General features: G+C 40.7%; 1 protein-coding gene across 1 annotated transcript in view; it reads right to left on the bottom strand.

Annotated features, from left to right (window-relative positions):
- The window catches only part of tmeff2 (transmembrane protein with EGF like and two follistatin like domains 2), a 146,200-nt gene that overhangs the window by 72,550 nt on the left and 51,164 nt on the right, over positions 1-22,486 (bottom strand). Inside the window, exon 4 of the mRNA XM_023337112.1 lies at positions 12,675-12,701. Within this exon, the coding sequence (XP_023192880.1) occupies positions 12,675-12,701 (27 nt within the window). The remainder of the gene's footprint in view (positions 1-12,674; positions 12,702-22,486) is intronic.

Raw genomic sequence — 22,486 nt, 5'->3', positions numbered from 1 at the left:
GGTTTTCTCTCTCTGCCTCGGTTCCATTATTTTCAAGAAATGAAAAAAAAAAAGACAATAAAATCCCCTGGAGCCGGCAGGAGGGAGGGCTGGACCGAAAGGTGACCTGGCGGCTCTCATCAGCGTCCGTCACACTTTTCAGACACCCGGCCTGAACCTCGCTCTAATTCATCTCACACACACACACGCAGAGTGATAGAGGAAATCTCAGTAATAATTTCAGAGTGGCATGATTGGATACGTTCCCATGGAGAGATAAAGAAACAGCAAAGCAGGCGAGGTGAGAGATGGGAATGGAAGCGGAGAACCTGCGTGGATGAAGGGATCCAACGACTTTGCCTCCATCTCATTTGCAGATCCTCTCCCTCTCGGCCCAGATTACGCCGTTATCCCCCGTGCCAAAAGAAAGGCTTATCGGCCGAGCCGCTGCTCCGCGCTCTGCTCTGTGTTTCAATAAAAGGCCCGCTCTCCGATGCCGCAGTGAACTCACAGGCCGCTTCGTTTTCCCCGTCAACAATCTTCATTTCACCGCCATTAGCTCAAATATGATGGAATTAAAACGCAATCTCCTAAATGGCATCGACGAGCTTTTATGCTGCTTTTTTATTTTTTAATGGTGTATTTAAAGATGAACAGCTTATTAAAACACCTCCTCCATTCATTTTGCTGCTTGTTTCTGTTAGCGCTTCTAGAAATCGCAGTAAATGACGAGGTTCTGCCTGAGCAGTCAGTATCTGACTGTTACCACATCAGGAATCAAAAAACACTGAAAACAATCAGAAACTTTACATCCTGCTGTAATTTCACTCCCATTGGTGCTTTGGTGTTGAGTATTCGTCTTTTTTTGAAGGTGAGGGGTTGTCATGGCAACAGTGGGTCTGTGTTTTGGTTTATTATCGCACATAAGCGGGAAAGAGACTTTGAGAAATCCACATTTACCTCCAAACATGTTGAAGGACGGATGATGGGAACCAAAGGATGGAGAGCAGAACCATCCGGACCACTGAGGACGGAGGCTGGTCTGATCGATTAAACAGCTGGTCTGATCGATTAAACAGCTGGTCTGATCGATTAATCAGCTGGTCTGATCAATTAATCAGCTGGTCTGATCGATTAAACAGCTGGTCTGATCGATTAAACAGCTGGTCTGATCGATTAATCAGCTGGTCTGATCGATTAATATCTACATAAGGCCATTATTCACTGGCACTGAAGCTGATTGTTCTTAGACATCACTAATACATTTTCATATAAGTTTGTATGAATGAATGACTGAATGAATGACTGAATGAATGAATGGATGAATGAATGAATGAATGAATGAATGAATGAATGGATGGATGGACCTCCAAGTTGTACTTTAGGGAGCTACAAAGCTGGAGTACAAACAGGATGTCTCACTTTGACATAAACTCAGTGTGTGGCTTTATGTCTTCATTTCTGGTTGAAACTTGTTTGTTTTTCATTTAGTAAAGTAGCTATAAATTTTACTCAAGTAGGATTAGTTCATAATAATATTACTCTGATAAAAGTACTTTCTTCCAGAAAGTTACCAGAATAAATGTCTCATACACCTGCAGTCATCATTCTCATTCCTCTGCAGGCATCTCATCTTTTAAAAACAAATGCAATCATATGACGGCTGGATATGAGTGCAGAGATGAGCAATCAGTCATTTGTATGAAAATGTTAAACTTATTTAAGGCTGAAGTTCTGCCGTGATGCTGAAGACATCGGTGCCAAATGTCAACTTCAGCCGGGTTCGGACTTTTTAACCGGAGTCTTCCTCTTATTAACGGGAACAAAGTGGCTCCATAGGCTTTCTGTGTGAGGGAGATTTGCAGCGTGGAATAACCGAATAAGACACACACACACACACACACCCAGACATGGGCGGGCTGGTGGTGGTGAGCCTTATCGCTGTGCCACAAAGTGGGAAGATTAGATTACTCACTTCCCTAAACCTCTAACGTGGTTACCATAGCGATAGCTGTGTGACTGGGGCAGCAGCTCGTCACTTTGGAGGCTGTTAGATGGAGCGATCAGCAGGGGAACCAAAGGTCAGGCTGCTGCATTAACATTCGCTTTCTATTTTATTTTATTCTATTGCTTAGATTGAAATGATTAGCTCCTTCACTCACTGTATCGATCTACAATACACTGAGTGAAAGCACTAAGTGGTGAATAGAAATACGGAGAGTCGTTAACATATAGCTCCTGCTAAAGGTTGTAGCTCCGTAGCTAAAAAATTAATGTTCTTAAAAGGGCCGGTTGTGGCAGAATGCATTGATAAAACCTATGAAGAAACTGTTAAAATATCAACGTCTTTTCACCCTGATCTGTCCCTCCAGCATGCTGCGATAGTTTTGTGATTTTGTGGTGCTAATTTAGAAAGATTTGAAAGGAATTTTACGATAGTTAAGCTTACGTGAGACTTTTTGCCACTCTCCACGTCGATCCCAGACTACAACCTGACATCAAGTATGTCTGAGGCAGCAGTGGCAGTAAGAAACACTGCCACCTGCAGGTGGGAATTAGCATCGCTTAAATCTGATGATTTTGAACATTTTTGTAGAAAGTTTGCAAGAAACTCATAATTATGAATTAGCGCAAAAACATGCTTGGAATCTGTTGACTTTGCATGAAATTGAAATCTTTGGTTTGACTGATAAAATAGTTTCCACCGGGGTGTGGCGTGGTGGCGTAGCGGTTAGCGCGACCCATGTTTGGAGGCCTTCAGTCCTCGACGCGGCCGTCGCGGGTTCGACTCCCGGACCAGACGACATTTGCCGCATGTCTTCCCCGTTTCCTGTCAGCCTACTGTCATATAAGGGACACTAGAGCCCACAAAAGCCCCCTGGAGGGGTAAAAAGATTTTTTAAATTTTAAAAATTTCTATAGGGCCATATATGAAGCTGTGGCGGGCTGCATTCGGCCCCCGGACCTTGAATTTGACACGTGGTTTAATGGAAACACCCTACAGTACGGTACTTCAGTGAACAGAGGAATGGAGACTGATGACATGGTTGAATTATCCATTTTACATTTTGGTATTTCTTGGACAATTATTACTAAAATTATTACTAAATGTGTTAAAACCGTATTTTAAAGGATCAATGATTAATTGTAACAATAGAGTTTATTTGAGAAACGCTTATTTCAGGTGTAGGAACAACGCAGATGTTTTGTTTTAATAAATTGGCATAAAATATTGTCACATGGATGTCGCCATGATGTTTATACTAAAATAAATTCTCTGCAGATAATGCATGCTAGGTGCTTTGCAGCTAGCATGCAGGCTGGCATGCAGGCTGGTCTGATCGATTAATCAGCTGGTCTGATCGATTAATATCTACATAAGGCCATTATTCACTGGCACTGAAGCTGATTGTTCTTAGACATCACTAACACATTTTCATATAAGTTTGTATGGATGAATGAATGAATGAATGGATGAATGAATGGATGAATGAATGAATGAATGGATGGATGGATGGATGGATGGATACCACCACTGTCCAGTCAAAACAGTAATATGTGAGCATTAAATAACCTTCAGCCCTTCAATTTGAACCAGAGTGAGTTGAAATAGAAGGCGATGCAGAAATGATGAGGGGAAATAGACGAAGAGGAAGAGAGTGGGCCAAAAACGTTGGTGTTTGTGCTGCAGTTTATGGAAATTAACCCAGAAGGAGAATGTTTGCTACAAAGAGCTGTTTACAGTTAGCATCAGGATCAAAACAGTTTCTCAACTTTCACTTTAATCATCCATTCATTATCTGCCAGTTTGATTTGATTTTATGTTAGTTCCTGCTAATGCTGTTAGTTCCAGGTAATGATGTTAGCTGTAGCTAATGGTGTTAGCTTCTTCCAATGGTTTCCAGCCCACTATAATCAACCCGCGTCATCAGCCTAGCATGTGTTGTGCAGGTGAATAAAACAGTGACCTCCGCAGGTAAAAAATATAATAAAAATATGTGATTTTTGAAGTTATTATGAGTTTTTACAATTCACAGACAAACAACAACTTTTAGGTTAATAGAAAAATTACAGCACATGCTTAGCTTACCATGGATCCCTCTATATTGAAATCCACCAGAGATGCAGAAATTAGCCATTTTATTCTTCCATTTATTCTTAATATAGGTGCTTTGGGCACCTTAAGATTCATCGACCATATTTTAAAAGCCAATAAAACAATAAAGTGTTATTTTTTGCTTCCTCATAAGGTTATTTCTGTGGGCTGCTTCCAACGGAGGAAGATCAATTGATATTGAATTCATAATCGCACCACAGCGGAGCCTCGCTCCTTAATTCAAACTAATGAAGTGCTGGCAAATCCATAGCATTGTGGGTCTGATCATTGGATTAATTACCTCAGTCAGGCTATTGTATTTCAATTAGGCCCCAATACTCTGCTCATCTTTTCATTAGTCAACAGGCACAGAAAATAAATGTTACACATACAGTGGAGACAGAGAAAAAGATCTTCATGTTACATTTAAAAGTTATTTTTCCAAAGGAAATGCAGCGAGAGGTTAGAGCTGGATGTAAATACTGGTAATTAGACTCCACTGAGGAGTCATAATGGAGCTGTTCTTTACCATTTACTGGGGAAATGGCAGCTCTGACCTTGACAAAGCAATTGGTTTGGATGAGCATCGGGATCGGACCTGGAGTCAGGTCAGGTCAGGTCAGGTCAGGTCAGGTCAGGTCAGGTCAGGTCAGGTCAGGACAGGCTGCCGGCGGCGGAGTCCTGCTGACTCACAACCAGAGCCTTGGATCAAATGATGTTTATAAGCATTAATAAACCAAGAAAACTCAGATTGGATGCGCATCTGGGGGCTTTAAAGCGGAATGATTAACAGAGGTTCTACAGGGCGAGTTCTTCCTAAACGGGTTGTGATTAATTTGGTCTGAATGGGCTATTTGTACAGGAAGGATGGATGGTTTGTTTTCTTCAACAACTACGGAGACAGATAAGGTCCAAATCTATACAGGTTTTAATGACGTTACTAAGTTGTTTTTTGAATATTCTTCTGTTTGAAAGGCATTTAAATGTTCAAGTATAATTAATATCAACATATTTATTCAGACATCTAAGTGGGAATAACAGAACTGTGCTTTCATTGACGAACATTTTTCAACAAATATTCCTCTTTTCTAAATGAAATCGACAGAAGAAATAAATAAAAATTCATGCATTATTGGAAAAGGGTAGAGTGCCTTCTCCGGGTCAGGGGGGGTGTCCTGCCCCAAGTGGAGGAGTTTAAGTATCTCGGGATCTTGTTCACGAATGGGGGAAGAAGGGAGCGGGAGATCGACAGGCGGATTGGCGCAGCGTCTGCTGTCAAGCGGGCGCTGTACCGGTCCGTCGTGGTGAAGAGAGAGCTGAGCCAAAAAGCGAAGCTCTCGATTTACCGGTCGATCTACGTTCCCACCCTCATCTATGGTCATGAGCTTTGGGTCATGACCGAAAGAACGAGATCGCGGATACAAGCGGCCGAAATGGGTTTTCTCCGTAGGGTGGCTGGGCTCTCCCTTAGAGATAGGGTGAGAAGCTCAGTCATCCGGGAGGGACTCAGAGTAGAGCCGCTGCTCCTTCACATCGAGAGGAGCCAGTTGAGGCTCGGGCATCTGGTCAGGATGCCTCCTGGACGCCTCCCTGGTGAGGTGTTCCGGGCACGTCCCACCGGGAGGAGGCCCCGGGGAAGACCCAGGACACGCTGGAGGGACTATGTCTCTCGGCTGGCCTGGGAACGCCTCGGGATTCCCCCGGAGGAGCTAGAAGAAGTGGCTGGGGAGAGGGAAGTCTGGGCCTCCCTTCTGAAGCTGCTACCCCCGCGACCCGACCTCGGATAAGCGGAAGAAGATGGATGGATGGATGGATGGATGGCATTATTGACCAGAACTATGAAAAAACATATTCATATTTTTTATCAACTAATAAAAACGAGATCCAAACGTTGGAGGGAGATGAGATCTAACCACTTCTGGTTCTAGTTCTGTGGAAAGATGATGGAAGTGGGAATAGTCGATTAGACTTAATATTCCTCTGCAGTAGGAAATGAATAAAAAACAAGATGGAGGTCGTCTGGTGGACGGCAGCTTCATGCGGTTGGACCAGTCCAATAAAATAAGGTGAAAGTCCAGATGCAGCTAAATTTATTCCTCTGTGATTTTCTATTTTAGTCAGAATCCCACCATGTTTTATCAGAGGAGAAATGATCACTGATGATGACATTTAAAAGAACAAAACATTTTTTTGGGTTTGAAAAGTTGCTAAATATAATAGTAAAGTCGCTGCGTTGGCAACATTAGCTGCGTTTCTATTAACTGGAATTACAAAAATTAATTCACTTTTTTGTACCTTTTCAATTTAAAATAAAAAAACATTTTCTTGAAGCTTTTGTGCTGCATGAGACGGTTTTTCAGCCATTTTGCAAAACTGCAATGGAAACAGTTTATTTGCATCACGCCGATTAGAATGGCTGATAAAAACAACATGTCTTATTTAACTGTTTACATCCGTCGCCACCATGTTGTTTACTGACTTATTGAGTGAAAAAACTTACTCACATGTGGTTTTAACTGCATTTCTTATTGAATGGAAACAATGCAATTGTGAAATTTTTACTCAAGAGTAAAAAAAATATTTTCTAAAAAGTCTACTAAGGTATTGAGTAAATGATCAAATGATCAATCATTTAATATTTGAAAGATTGCATAAAATGGAGCAAAAATATAAAGTTAAGTGGAAATTTGGTGTTTGAAAGGTCAAAATGAAAATAATTTAAATTACATGATTACAAAACAATTTTTTGATCAAAATCAGTTTCTTTCAATATAAAACTGATGAAACTTAAAAGCTGCAGGTTTGTATCTGTGTCTGGTGAATTTTTGGTTTAAACATGTTTGTTTTTCATTCATTGGGTAGAAAATCCAGAAATTGTACTCAAGTAAGAGCAGAAATACTTCATAATAAAATTACTCAAAGTACAGCATAGTAAAAATACTCCTAAAAGTTCACAGTTTCCAAAAATTTACTCAAGTCAATGTAACTACATGACTGAAAATATCATCCTTGTAATGCAGTTGGGGGCCGCACAAATTCACTTCAAGGGCCACAAATGGCCCCCGGGCCGCAGTTTGGACACCCATAGGATAGATAATAAATACACTTGTCTTCCAATATAATGTTTTTATGAGCCGCCGTCTTTTTTTAGCCTCAGAGAGAATCAGACTTGACTTAACGTTGTTTTCTTTTAATCTGTGAATTTTCAGAAACCTTCTTCCGTTTAAAGCTTTAGTCGTTTTTCATGTGATCATGTGAGCGAAACTCAATTTCCCCTCCACTGTACAATTTGATTTGGACAAGCGTCAGACCATGTGACCGCTCTCATGACCGCCGGCTCTCCGCTCTGCACAGCTGACTCGTGTTCTCACTTATCTGATGCGAGAAAAGATAAATAAAAGAGAACACACTCTGAAGCATGAATGCAACCATGCATGCTCTGCAGCTTTACTCCACACACACACCCACACCCACGCACACACACACACACCCACACACACACACCCCGAGTCAGACAAACTGCCTGCAGCCAATGAAACTGGCAACTTCCTGGCTTATCCCAGTTTATGTGTGTGGATTTATGGCGAGCCGTTAAAATATATTTGATTTTCAGCAGGATGGGTCTCCACTGCTGCTTCCCTCAAAGCCATCTTTTACAGCCTCTTGCTTTAACCTTCTCCCCCGGCTCGTAAAGCACCAGCAGGCTTCCTCCGCCTGCGCTGACCTCTCCTCCCGCTCTATGTGGACCGAGGCTGTTTGCGTTTCCTCCTGTGGTGCAGAAACACTCTCTGCCCCTCAGCTGTTGTCTCCTAATTGTCCGTTTCCCTCCTGAATGATCGATTCGTGTTTTTACTTGAGTAATTTTATTATGAAGTGCCGCTACTCTTACTTGAGCAAAAGAAAAACAAACATGTTTTAACCAAAACTTCACCAGACACAGACACACACTTGCTGTTTTTGTTAAAGTTTCATAAGTTTTTTTACTGAAAGAAACTGATCTGGAAACAGTTTTTCTTTTGCCGGATTTTGTTACTTGTATTAATTATTAATGTTTTGATCCTTAAAATAATAACATTTCCATTTAACCTTATATTTTGATCAGTCTGATGATGTAATTTTTTTTAAATTAAATGTTGGCGTAACTCATATTAATTCAGATTCTGCTGAGTCGTTGTAGAAGGTGGTGGCTGTTGGGAGGAAAGCGCTCCAGTAGCAGTCTGTATTACAGTGAATCTGAAGAAGCCTCTGACTGAAGACAGTCACATGAAGAGGATGGTTGGGGTTGTTTGTCGTTTTTTTGGTTTTATTAAGAATCCTTCAAGGTGAAAATGTTTAAAAACTTTAAAAGGCAACTAATTTATTAAATCTACAGAGTAAAGTCCTGAGATGCTATAAAACTGTAACGTTTTGTACAGTTTTATTCGAAACTGTATGACGTCACTGTTCCACGACGTCACTGCATTTCCAGCTGAAAACAACGTCCAAGCAGAGAATAACTGATCAACCATTTTTAACTTTGCTGCTGAGTGTTTTTAGTCTGCATGCTCCGTTTCCTCTCAGTTTTTAAGTTTTATTAAGACGGGATCCTCAGAGCGACGCAGCATGACAAACAAAGCATGATGGGAACGCCGGTGTCACGATGAGTGGGCTCGTCCTGCTCCTGCCTCCGTGTCCAGCTCACATACGTGTAGGAGGTTTTTTAATCTCAGCCTTACATTTCCTCTCCTCTGTTATCAGCTTTGCAGCGTTTTTACATCAACAGCCCCTCGGCCTCAGACCATATTTTTGTTTCTCTATCGCTTCGTTCCATTTCTATCTCTTCTTTCAATCTCTCTGTTTCTTGTGTTCAAGTCTAATGAAGCTCAAATGCACCACAGCTAACGCAGGAGCTGCATATGCAAATAAACTGCGGAATATCAGCATGTGTGCTGATTTTAGCCGTCTGTTTTTCCAACATATTGACACATTTTGAAGCATCACATTAAAAATGGTTGATAGGAACAAAAATTTTAAACAACTTCCTCAATCTTGCAAAAACAAAGTTAAATACACTCACTTGAGATGGAGGTAATGCACAGATGGAAACACATTTAATGTAGCAAAACTCTGTGCCTTACCAGAGGCACAAACATCCAAATCGGAGGGGGGGACTCTGTTCATTTATTGAGATGCGTTGTCGTTGCTAGTTCACAACCTCTACTTCCTGTTTCTTACAGCCAGGCGTAGCGCTAACATCTGATGACATTACGCTCTCTGTAGCCTGTTGATTCGCTCCAAACCAGTAAATGGAAACACGACAAATTCACCTTTTATTTTCTTGCAACAATTTAAAAGTTCATTCAGAATTTGCATGACAAATTGGATGGAAACATAGCATCTCACTTCTTGTCTCATTCATAACATTCCCTTGCTGTGAACTAAACACACGCCAGGTTTATCTCGGTCGGACAGTTGGAGTCGCTAACGCTCCCGTTAACTTTAACATGTTTAATTTCTATGCAGACCATTTGATTTGCCAAAACAGGTCAGTTTCTCAGGCCGTTAGCCGACCGCATCAAGTTTCAGAAACTCAAGGTATCTCACAAAGCTCTATGTGGAGCAGCTTTTATCCAGTTGAATGCTCTACTCTGGTCACCAGGGATTTCCCTGTAGCTGCTAAGGCCGTTTTCACACTTGATAATGTGGTAGATTTGGTTCAGTTGGGGGGGAAAGTTGCAACATTTGTTACATTTCCAGCTGCTGTGGTTCTTTCTCTCTGCTCTCAGTCAAACCAACCAAACCCTTTAACACCTGTTCCCCTCCTCACCTGTGGGGGCGCTGCACCAAGAACCACTGAAGAAAACAACACTAAAACCTCTAAAGACACTGAGCACAACTTCCTTCTACTTAAAATGTAAAGTGTCGTTGGATTTCAGCGATTGTAGGATTTCTCTTTTGTTTTTAGTAAAAGACCACGAGCCATTTCACCTGTTAGCGCTAGGCTAGCACGTTTGTTTTGACTGTTTGTTTTGCCCAGAATGCTGTAGTCCACTTCCTGCTTTTGGACCAGTATCTGGTCCACTTGGCGTTCACATATACATTCAAACCGAACCAGAGTTCATTTCAACCGAGCCGATACCGAAGTTTGTAGGCAAACCAGAGTTCAGTTTTTTGGCCGATTAAATTCAAATGAACTGGACTTTCTACACAAACAGACTGGAGTTGGATTAAAGTGGACTAAACAGGAATCATTGCTTCATGGTGGAATGACACAAAAAGAGTCTTTTTATTCTAACTAATAAAACCAAAGCCACATAAGTCTACTACAAAGATGGATTCAATTTAAACTGTTTATCTCTGAAACCTCCAGAGTTTCTCTCTCTCACTCCCTAAGGAAGAACTTAAAGAATGACCAGGAGATGGGGAAATTATCCATCGAGTTCTCCAAGGAAACTCATTTTATCTTTTTATAATCAAGATCTTGAATTGTGATCCACAAATGTTGACCATAAGTGAGGGTTGAATTCTTGAATTTAGAGGTTTAAACATTTGATTCTCCAGGAAGCTCCAACTCGCTCCCTGACCCAGAGGGAATATTTCACCTTTTTCCACCTGAGAACCCTTCTGTCCAGTTCACTCAAATTCATTTCATTACCGTTAAATCTAATTCAACCACAAAACAATCCAATATATCGTCCTCCCTTATGCTTCTCATCTTTCATCCGGTGCCTCCTCCCGCCAATGTTCTGATTCCTCTTCACATCCATTCATCATTCCTTTCTTTTAGGAAGATTTACCAACCAGAAGCTTTCCTGAGACTGAAAACTCACACATCCTGTCTTAAATCGCTCCATACCTTCATCAGATCCAGACCTTAAGATAATAGCTTCTTCATGAGAACAGTTTAACGATAGCCGAGACCTTAAACAAAACTATTACCTTGTAGAGACTTGAGAATTTAAACGTTTCAATAACCTTTTCCCTGCTTCCTTCTGCATTACGGTGGGAAATGAAGCCAAGTGACGAGACAATAATCGAGGTCATGAAATAAACCTGTGAGCAGTGTCATGTCCTCCCTCTGTGCGAACAGTCTGCAGCAGAAACAAGAAGCACCTTCACTGACTGACAACTGCAACAAGGCCGAGCAAATTCCCCGGCAGAGAAGCTGCTTCGCCCGAGCAAACGCAGCGCAATCAGCCGGTCGACTGGCCCGGCTGCATCAGGAGCCAGACGTGTCGGCTAACACATCCGTCACACATAAGCATTCACCTACAGTCGTTACACATCTGCACATAAAACATGAATATTTGTCCTTTAGAAGCTCGACCGGGTTTAAAAGCAACTTGTTAGTTTATGTGCAGGCTGTAGAAATGCATACAAAACTCATCACAACGTGTCAAATGTGGATCAGCTTCAGTTCCAGCTCATTTTTATCTTTTGCTTTTGCTAACTTTGAAGACGTTTAGCGAACCTAGCTTCTCCTAAATTAATTTTTACTATTACATTCTAAAGCACTAATTTACTCAAAAGCTTCATTTCATCTGATGAACCTCTCACTCTGAGGTTCTCAGAAACATTCAGTGTTGTTTTAATGCAAAGTTACTCCGGCTGCAGCTTTTCGTCAGAGGAAACCATCGCTAACTCAGAAAGCTAATGAGAAAAACATCAGCCCTGATTTTAGAGCAATCGGTCAGGGATTACAGCTGGACTCCATCTTCACGCGCTCTGATCATATGACTAAAACAGAGGGTATACGTCCGCTAACACGCTAATAGCAGAACTCATTTTTAGCTTAGCAGTTTAGCACATCTGATAACCTTAATAATGTCAAGCGCACTTAGCTTCTCCTAAATTTATTTTGTTGTTTTGTAAACTTTCAGTTGAGCAAAGTTTGAAATCGATGTTAAAGTTTTGGTTATTAAATTCTTCAGGTAGTTAGCCTTTTACAGTCATGCTCTTATTTTGAAGTGGGTGAAAACAGTTAACATGCTAACATGCTAACTTGGCATGTGGCGTGGAGCTCTTGAATATTTTTCTAATCTCTCTAACCTTCAGGTCCTGTCTTAATGGACTTCAGATATCGTGTTTTCCAGACTGCACTTACTTATGATTTTCACATGAATACTTACTTAAATAAGCTGAGGAGAATAAAACCAATCGTGGACCGGTACGTCTGAATGCCGTGGTAGTTGCCATGGAGATGAATATAAATGACTTTGCGTGTGGGCCGTCTTGGTGCGAGTGTTTTATGAAACGCGGATTCGTCTCATCAGAGTTTGGGCGAAAATCTGTGAGTCAGAAACTGTCATCAAATTTCCAAGCCAAGGTCGACAGTTTCCAGGAGTTTGATGAAAAGCAGGTAAAACTGAACCATTTCAGCAAATTAAACTACGAATGACTCTTGAGTCATAAAGTCTCAAGAGCTTCAATGACTTCAACCGCACAGACTAAACTTATCGGGAGGTAAAGTTGTGTTCAACGTGAGGAAAATAAAACTTTTCATGTCACAGAGAAGAACATAAAGAGAAGCATATTGAAGAAAAGCAGCAGCAGCAGCAGCAGCGTATGCGGAGTTGGAGCAGAGGAGGAGTAGGAGGACGGATAAGGTGAGTAATCTTACCATCATCTCCCGATCCCGACCCGGCATCTGCAGAGAGAACAAACACAGTTATTAACCACGGGCTGCTGCAGACACACATTAGCTGAATGAGCCTGGGTCAGCATGTGGAAGTGTTTGTGTATTTGACTATCGGCTTGTGGTCGTGTTGGGAGGTTGTTTTCTGTTGTGGGGAGATGAGATTTCTCCAACAATAGAAAGCAATACTGCAACTCAGATTTAAAAGTGAAAGGCTGGAATAACAAGCAGAGGACGAGACTTTGAGCGCGCTCCGCTTCCAGCTGTTCGCGTGTCAGTGAATGCTTTTCCATGGCTTTCCCTCTGAATCAACGTAACGCCATGGAAACAGCAGCAGCTCACCCAACCGATCAACGACACCGCTGTAAACGGATCTTCAGGAGCGCAGTAACCCGATCAGCCTCATAAAACAAAACTGAAGCTATTATGTTTGGACCTGGAGAGAAACAACCTAGAGTCAGCACCGCTTCAGTTACTACAGCTGGAAGCTAAAAATCAGGACAAACTCTGACCTGAACCTTCAGAGCCACATAAAGACGGTTACAAAGTTGGTCTTCTGTCACCTGAAGAGGACTAATGTCTCAATGAGATCCAGTATCATTAATTACTGCAACAGTGTCTTCGTAGATCAGAGAATAGACTTTAAAATACTGCTGTTAGTTTATAATCACTGAACGGCTTAAAGATCTGCTGCTGTTCATCTTCTGGAGATGCTGCTCTGCATCTCCAGAACCAGAACCAAACATGAAGAAGTAGCATTCAGCTTCTACGTGCCACAAAACTTCCAAGAAAAACTGAAAAAGAGCTGAAACACTGACTAAAACTCACCTGGTTAAAGCTGCTTTTGAAACGATGGTAAAAATTCAATTGTTGATTTTTGTGTTTTATGATGTAAAGCTCCTTGTTGCTGAAATGTTCTGTACTAATAAACTTGACTGATTGACTGACAAGGCGATCTGCTGAAACACACGCGGCCAGACGCAGGCGGGAGTTTCTGGCTCTGCTTGCTGTTGGGACATGTGAGATGTTTTTTAATAATCCTGATGGAACCTGATCGGATCTCTGTCGCTGATAGCGGCGTGGCGTAAGGCCCGGTTCGATCCAATACATTTCTAACAGAAACACTGCGACAGACTGGCAACCTGTTCAGGGTGACCCCGCCTCTCGCCCGGAAAATTAGCTGGAGAGGCACCAGCAGCCAACAAACATGTTTAAACCAAAATGTCACCAAACACAGACACACACCTGCAGCTTTTCTTAAAGATTCACACGCTTTTTATTCAAAGAACTTACTTCTTTTCTTTTGCCTGATTTTGTTATTTCCTTAGTTACTCATATAAGTTATTGCCAATTTTGTATTTAAAATATCAAAACTTCCATTTAACTTATATTTTGGTCTGTCTGATGATGTAATTTTTAAATATTAAACGATTGATAATTTGATCAGTTACTCAGTACTTGAGTAGAGTGGACAATGACAACAAATGTCATGTAAACAGGTAACGTTTTAAAAGTTTGATAGTTGATACATCTTATTACATATTTTTGACAGGTTATGATTTATTGTTTCATGTCAATATGTCATAACAAAGACATTTTAAACAATGTCAACTTAAAAGTGTCATTATTTACCAAATAACATTTTGATGAACACAAACATTCACAAAGACTCCTACATGTTCATGAAGTGTTACCCAGACATTACAGGATTAAATTACTGATTTATAATTTGAAAAGAGAACCAATGAACCAGTAAAGCAATTAAAGTCAAAAATGTTTTAAGCCCTTTTTGATAAAAGACATGAAAACAAAAGTCTTTCTTACAGAATTGGACAATATTTCTAAAGTATCGTTTCTTTGGAGAGAAGCTAATCAAAAAATTTACTTTTGTTTGCAGATGAACTTTATAAATTGGTCCTTATAGTTTCTATCTCTATATTTCCGTGTAAATTTCAATATTTTATTGTAAATTTATTTCATTCTGTAATATTTTTGCTGAAAACCATTTCATTGCTGCCCTCTTTAGGTGGGATGGTGGTACTGCAGTTGATTTTTCCTATTGGTTACAATGGTAGAGCTCAATTGATGTCTATGCCACACAGCCGAGCGTTTTGGTGTAAAACCATCTCACTCTGACACACATCAGGAGTTTGATTAATACCATTTCCATAGTTCCATAGTTCTGCTGATTCAGGTCCATTTCTGCAGTGATCTGTGTTTCACGTCACAACGGCACAGAAAAATGTCGGTGGATTTGCTGCTAGTTGCTTTCTAGAGAAAAGGTCTTTTTATACGGTTTAAAAAGTTGCTAAATATAGTGACAAAGTGGCTAAGTTAGCAACATTGCTTCTTTTGTCCTGACCACACCCTCTAAGCCCCGCCCCCGCATGCTGGCTCCGCCCACTTTAGGGGGAATTTTTCCAGATTTCTCTAGGGGCGGAGTTACGCTTTCAGTTTAAAATTTCAATAAAAATAGATGCAGGTTTTAATTTCAGGGTTATTGTTAATTGCTTGTTAATACAAACTTTGCTCTGCCTGATTTAAAAAGGCAAAACTGTGATTACATTAAATCAATTTACTGTTGTTGAAAAACAGAAAGTTTACAACAAAACGAGACCAAACCAATTAGATCAATGTTTGGTTTTCAATAGTGTAAAATTATTTTTCCTTTCCAGACTGAAAAGCAGAAAAGAGAAAAAATGAGCAGAAGAAAATGAGCTTTAGGTTTTTATTTACTTTAAATAAAAGATCTTTTTCACAAGGATGAGTTTGTGTTCATTGAGCTGACTCTGTTTTCTGATAGAAATTAAGGTAAAAAAAGAAAGCGGTTGCTCTGAATATAAAATAAACTCTGAACTAAAACAGAGTAGCGCCTCTGCAGAAGTCAACCTTTTCCCTCCAACACCAAATATTAACCAAGGTTTTATTTTCTTTTCAAACTGAACTCCGACGCACATCTTTAATCACAGAAAGAGAAAAAGAAAATCCTTCTTTGAACTTTGTCTGCAGAGCGCTGCCTCCTCCATCGCCTTTCAGTCTGCAGGCTTTTATTGACCTTGGAGCATGCGGGACACTAAGTGTGCAGTGTTTCGTGAAAAGGCTTAGCTTGGAGGATCAGGCTGCAGTCAGAAGGGGCTCGTGTTAAATCAATAAAAACCTTTAGCTGCAGAACAATACCAGCGGAGGCGCTCAGATGAATAACATATCGCAGTTTGAACCGTCAGAGATGGAGAAGAAAACCAGTGACGTCTCTGGGTAGAGCAGGAGGGTCCAAAGTGCGGCCCGGGGACCATTTTCGGGGGCCAAGAACAAAACAGAAACGAATACAATATTTAGCGCGTCTAAACAAGCTCTACAGAGCAAGCATCACTCTTCCTGTGGACAGTAATGCTCTTCGTCAGTGTGCCTCAAGCAACACACTTTAAGATTACAAGCACACACAGAAAAAAAAAAAACAGAAACAAAATAACATTTAATAAGACCATAATAAGCTTTTTTCATAAATTAAATAATTAACATTTCTTTGTTTAGATGATTCAACTCAAAAAATAAAAATAAAATTACAAATGGCCAAAATGTATTAGTTTTGTGTGGCAATTCAAGAATGGTACAAATTTGCTTTCCAACACTTTTTATTTTTTAAGGAAGAGATTTTCTGTGGCAAGTTTACATCTTCTTATGTTAGGTTTAGTTTAGTTACTTTTAATTTAGCAAGTTTTTACTCACACCCATCCATTACCTTGGGCTAAATATGGCAAAGTTTGTAGGAGAAAATTCTTATTTTTGTTACTGAGAACAAAAAAAAGCAGGGAGACGTTGAGGTTTTGCTTCGCTTGGCTAAGCTAAAGCTTAACTGTTCCTCCTGGTGTGTTCAGGAAGAGCTGACATCCTGGGCTAATCAGCTTCCTCTGGTGCTTTCCCGTCCGCTGACTTTAAATCACAACTTTATTCTCCTCGGTTGAAAGTTACCAGAACAGAAAAATAACTTTTTAATTTTTCCTTCTAATTCCGGTTTTCAGTAAATGTCACAATCTGATATTTTCGGCTCCCTGCAGCTGCTGCTGTTAAGAACATGAAAGGCGGCCATGTTTGCATGCTTAGCATGAAGGTCTCTCCCAGCAGGCCGTCTGTTTGCTGTTTGGACCGGACCGTCTGGGAGCCGGTCGGGTTCTGCAAACACCTGCTGCTCCCTCCAGATACGTCAGGTCAGGATTTCCATCAAGAAGGAAACGGGATTTGCACTAAGAGAGATTAAAGTTCGCAGAAATTTCTTTCAGTCAAGCAGAGATCAAAAGGAGAGCAGCAAAAGCAAAGGAGGTGGATTAGCAGTGGTGGTGTCATTCAGGACAAATCTCTGTGAAATAACCAAAACTGCCAAAACCAAACCAAAAATGTTATATATATTAGATTAAACATACATTTTAGTCGACAAAATATTTTTTTTATTTAAAAAAGTAATTAATTTATTTGCATATTTTAATGCATTTCTAATATTGTCAAAAAAGGTTTAAGTATTTAAACCAAAAATCTTTTTTCAATTTAAGATTTGATTAACTGAGTAAGCGATGTTGGAGATGAAATATCAGAATCCTTAACAAAACTGAAGTTTTCATCTTTGGATGATCAGTAAAGTCAGCACACAGCTTCAGTTATTACAGATAAAAGTTAGAAACCAGACCTGAACATTCAGAGACACATAAAGGCAGACAGAAAACCAGCCTTCTGTCACCTGAAGAACATTTCCAGGACTTTAAAACTTTGTTCTGTGCTTTTTGTTTTTATGATGTGAAGAACTTTGAACTGCCTTGTTGATGAAATGTTATATAAAATAAACTTGACTGATTTATTTAATGATGATCTGCAGATTTAAAGATAGGTTGGTGTTTTTTTCTTCTTCGTCTCCTGCTGACTGGGAGTTTCCTGTTTAACCGGCAGCTTTGTTGTGTAATCTCCCGGCCCTCAGCAGGAAGCCGGCTTTAAGAGCGTCTCCATCACACGATGCTCGCTTTCTGCTAACAGGATTTTAGCAGGACGGAGAGCGAGTGAAACAGATCAGGAGATAAACACCGTCACCCTGCTGCCATAAGCGTAACGTCTCTTCATATTCTGTGAGATTTAATGGTGATTTAGCTGAGAAAACCGACCAATCGCAGCACAACGCGGGCTACATCACAGGAAGTCCCGCCCACCATTGTTCCCCCGCGTGAAAGTGTCGTGTTTAACAGTTACGTAAGGCCGCTCCCACACAGGCGAGGGGGCGTCCTGGTTACCGTGGTTACCATGGGCAACACACAAACCCCACTGAAACTTTGTTTTCATTTCACACCTTGATTATTATAAAGCAAACAGATATTTATCAGCAGTGGGTCGAAATTAAGGAGATAGCTGAGCTGCAGATGATTCCTCAGACAGTTCAACTGTTTCAACAAGACGGAGCAGAAAACTGAAAAGATTTAAAGTTTATTCCAGACTTTAGGCACCAAAAGCAAAAATAAGTTCTCATAAAAAGAGAAAATCCAACATGAAGGAGGAAGTCTAAATATGACTTCATAAATAAAACTATGCTGATGATGGAGTCAGAGAGGACGAAGCCGTCCATCCAACCCGCAGTGATGAGTGAAACTTTATAAAGCTGTTATTGATAAACAGCATCCAGCCATTAAAGACATTTAAAAGAAGAATGTAAAATCTATGACGCCGCATTAGGGCCATTTCTGGCATTTACACAAAAAAAGAGGAGTATATTCCCACCAAAAAACTCAGGAATTTTGAGATTAATTTCAGAAATTTTCTTGAGAAAAGCTTGAAAATTTCAGAGTTTCAAAACTTTTCTGTATTAAAGGGGCAGTATTATGTCAAATCATTTTTTAAATATCTTTCCATCATGTTATATTGTGATACGTTTTTCAGCCCTACTTTGCTGTGCTACAAAACGTCTCTATGTGTTCTGAAAACACGACGCCGGCCCTTTAACAGAGAATGAAATGGCTTGCAGTCATTGTGTCGTTGTCAGGAAAAGTTAATTCAGTCATAAATCAGAGTGTGTAAGAAAGCAGCTGAGAAGAGACGGTGTGGCTGCTGCAGGACGTCTATTCATTCACACACACTGAATATTTGTGTACAGTGACCTCGTTTAGCCAGAATAACGGGACAGGAACCACAACAGCTTCCCTGTTCACAAATCCTGAATTAGCTTTTCTAAATGCTGCATGAAAGAAAAGAGTCTTTATGCTGCTGCTCTGCCAGATGATTCAGAACTGGATCACACACACACACACACACACACACACACACACACACACACACACACACAGAGTCATCACATGGCTTCAATAGCAAACACAGGAGCTCAAAACAGGCTGGATGGTTCATGTGACTGCATACACACACACACACACACACACACACACACACACACACACACACACACACACACACACACACACACACACACACAGTTCCTCTCCATTCACGGCTCCTTTAATGGACTTCTGTCAGAGCGGCTAACTGAGTCAGCTAGTCTGATTCACATAGCTCTACAACGCGCCGCGCATCACCTCGCCGGCGGAGCTGCTCAACCATCAGCACATTATTCACAACGTGACTCATTAACTGGTAGATTCCTCCTTCAACCTGCTCATCCCTTTAAGCGTGTCACTTAAGGTTTAAAGTGGCAAAGACAGAAAATAAAAAGCCACAAAAATTAAAGAAATTAATACCAAGATTTAATTCAGTGCAGATGGGATGTTTTTATAGAGATCAGCTCCATAACAAAGTACTTATAGTTAACTAAAACAAACGCACAAAAACTTAAACTGACAAAACAATTTCACTGATTGTAATTAATGGAAAAAACTATAAACTTAAATTAAATCGTGTGTTTATAAAACTCACTAAAACATACTAAAATTACAGATATAATATCCCTTATTTTTGTGATCATGAATCTATGTTTTAGCCTTTTTTACTGATGTGAAATAATTTTTTTCCTTTACACAAGCAGTTTGTCAGCTTTCTGCAAATTACGGCGCTTTTGCAAAATGGCGACAAAACACCAACAATAATTCAATACATTATTTGAAAATAGTATCTTCTGTTTCGCTACCCAATTGAAATAAACATAATCACAAAACTTTCATCTTTTTGAATTCTGCACCTAAAAATAAATCAAAGTCTGAAAAAACTAAAACTACTACTAATAAAAATTAAACTGAAACTAAACAATATTTAACAAATAAAAACTAGCAAATGCACTCTAAAAACTAATTAAAACTGAATTAGACAAAAAACACTAAATAAAACCTAAACTATAATGAAAAACCAGAACTACATTAACCCTGTTACCTGCAGGATTCAAAGAAAGGAAATCATCTGTATTTTTCTTTCTGCCCAAAATGCTGCTTCATACAGCAACAAATGTTTTATTCACACTCAGGCCCCGGAGGCCATTTTTAAGGTTGCCACTGATCTCAGAGTCATCTGGGGAGAAATTCATTCATCGAGAGTTTTCTATATCACCAACAACCACGGAGCAACAGACCGCCGTTACAACGGTTTAATCTGATGCTAACAGGAGGGACTGTGTTTTTCCGAGCCGTCTTTAAACGCACCGTGAGCTAACATAAGCTAATGGAAATAGTTTCTATTACAAATGTGCGCAAATGTTTGTCGCTATGCTGCTAATGGAGAGAAAAAGCAATTTTGTAACTGTTTTTTCCATTAAATACGAAAGTACAAATTATTATGCAAGTGATATTTTCTCAGATTTTCCTAAATGGTCAATGCAAATGATGGTCAGTATAATTTTCAAGTCATGAACTATTACAGTATAAATCAAATATGAACAAAGATCCCCATGAAAACAGGATTGTTTTCAAAAATAAACTCAAAATGCAAAATGTTCCAAATGATTATGCACAGCAGATTTTCTAAACATTTTATGGATTATATTGAACTGCAAACGGTCATTCTTTGAATGTGCAGCATTAAGTGGTCATATGTACTAAAATCAAAAGCTATTTCAATCAAAAATCAATCTCTCTCTCTCTCCCCATGATTTCGGCCCACAGCATGACTCCTCCACCTCCTGGCTGATGTCACAGCCGTGTTGGGATGTGGTGACCATCCACCACCAATCCACTACTGCGTCCATCTGGACCATCCAGGGTTGCACAGCAGTCATCAGTGAACAAGTCTGTTTGAAAATTAATCTTCATGTCCGGCTGGGCCCACTGCGGCCGTTGGGCCCACTGCGGCCGCTGGGCCCACTGCGACCGGTTCTGCTTGTGAGCTCTGGTTAGGGGCCCAATAGTAGGTTCCTGCACCACAAGCCTCTGGAGGATCCTCCACCTTGAGGCTCCAGAGGCTCCAGCAGCTACTAATAACTGTTTGCTGCTTTGTAAAGGCATTTTAACAGCTGCTCTGTGGTTTCTAACAGAAACTTTCCTCATTCTGCCTTTATCTGTACAAAACCATCTTTGTTCTGAATCAGCCACAAATCTCTTCACAGTACGATAACGCTTCAGTTTTTGTTTAATATCTAATGTTTTCATACCTTGTCATACGGTACTACAGTCATGGCCAAATGTTTTGAGAATGATTCAAATGTTAATATTTACAAAGTCTACTGCTTCAGTTTTTATAACAGCAATTTGCATATACTCCAGAATGTTATAAAGAGTGATCAGTGTAACAGCAATTAATTGCAAAGTCAATATTTGCCTAGAAAATGAACTTTATCCCCCAAAACACATTTCAACTTCATTGCAGCCCTGCCTTAAAAGGACCAGCTAACATTGTTTCAGTGATTGCTCCATTAACACAGGTGTGGGTGGTGATGAGGACAGGGCTGGAGATCAATCTGTCATGATTAAGTAAAAATGACACCACTGGACACTTTAAAAAGAGGCTGGTGCTTGGCATCATTGTTTCTCTTCTGTGAACCATGGTTACCTCGAAAGAAACACGTGCAGTCATCATTGCACTGCACAAAAATGGCCTAACAGGGGGCGTGCTGTGGTGGCATAGTGGTTAGCGCGACCCATATTTGGAGGCCTTGAGTCCTCGACGTGGCCGTCGCAGGTTCGACTCCCGGACCCGACGATGTTTGCCGCATGTCTTCCCCCCTCTCCTTCCCCGTTTCCTGTCAGCCTGCTATCATATAAGGGACACTAGAGCCCACAAAAGACCCCCTGGAGGGGTAAAAAAAAAAAAAAAATGGCCTAACAGGAAAGAAAATCGCAGCTAGAAAGATTGCACCTCAGTCAACAATCTATCGCATCATCAAGAACTTCAAGGAGAGAGGTTCCGTTGTTGCCAAAAAGGCTCCAGGGCGCCCAAGAAACCCAGCAAGCGCCAGGACCGTCTCTTAAAAGTGTTTCAGCTGCGGGATCGGGCTACCAGCAGTGCAGAGCTTGCTCAGGAATGGCAGCAGGCAGGTGTGAGTGCATCTGCACGCACTGTGAGGCGGAGACTCTTGGAGCAAGGCCTGGTCTCAAGGAGGGCAGCAAAGAAGCCACTTCTCTCCAGGAAAAACATCAGGGACAGACTGATATTCTGCAAAAGGTACAGGGAGTGGACTGCTGAGGACTGGGGTAAAGTCATTTTCTCTGATGAATCCCCTTTCTGATTGTTTGGGACATCTGGAAAACAGCTTGTTCGGAGAAGACAAGGTGAGCGCTACCACCAGTCTTGTCTCATGCCAACTGTAAAGCATCCTGAAACCATTCATGTGTGGGGTTGCTTCTCAGCCAAGGGAGTCGGCTCTCTCACAGTCTTACCTAAAAACACAGCCATGA

Source organism: Xiphophorus maculatus, chromosome 7 (genome assembly GCF_002775205.1).
Source record: "Xiphophorus maculatus strain JP 163 A chromosome 7, X_maculatus-5.0-male, whole genome shotgun sequence".
In the NCBI taxonomy this organism is placed as follows: Eukaryota; Metazoa; Chordata; class Actinopteri; order Cyprinodontiformes; family Poeciliidae; genus Xiphophorus; species Xiphophorus maculatus.
Note: the sequence above shows the minus strand (reverse complement) of the source record. Positions and strands in the feature narration are given on the sequence as shown.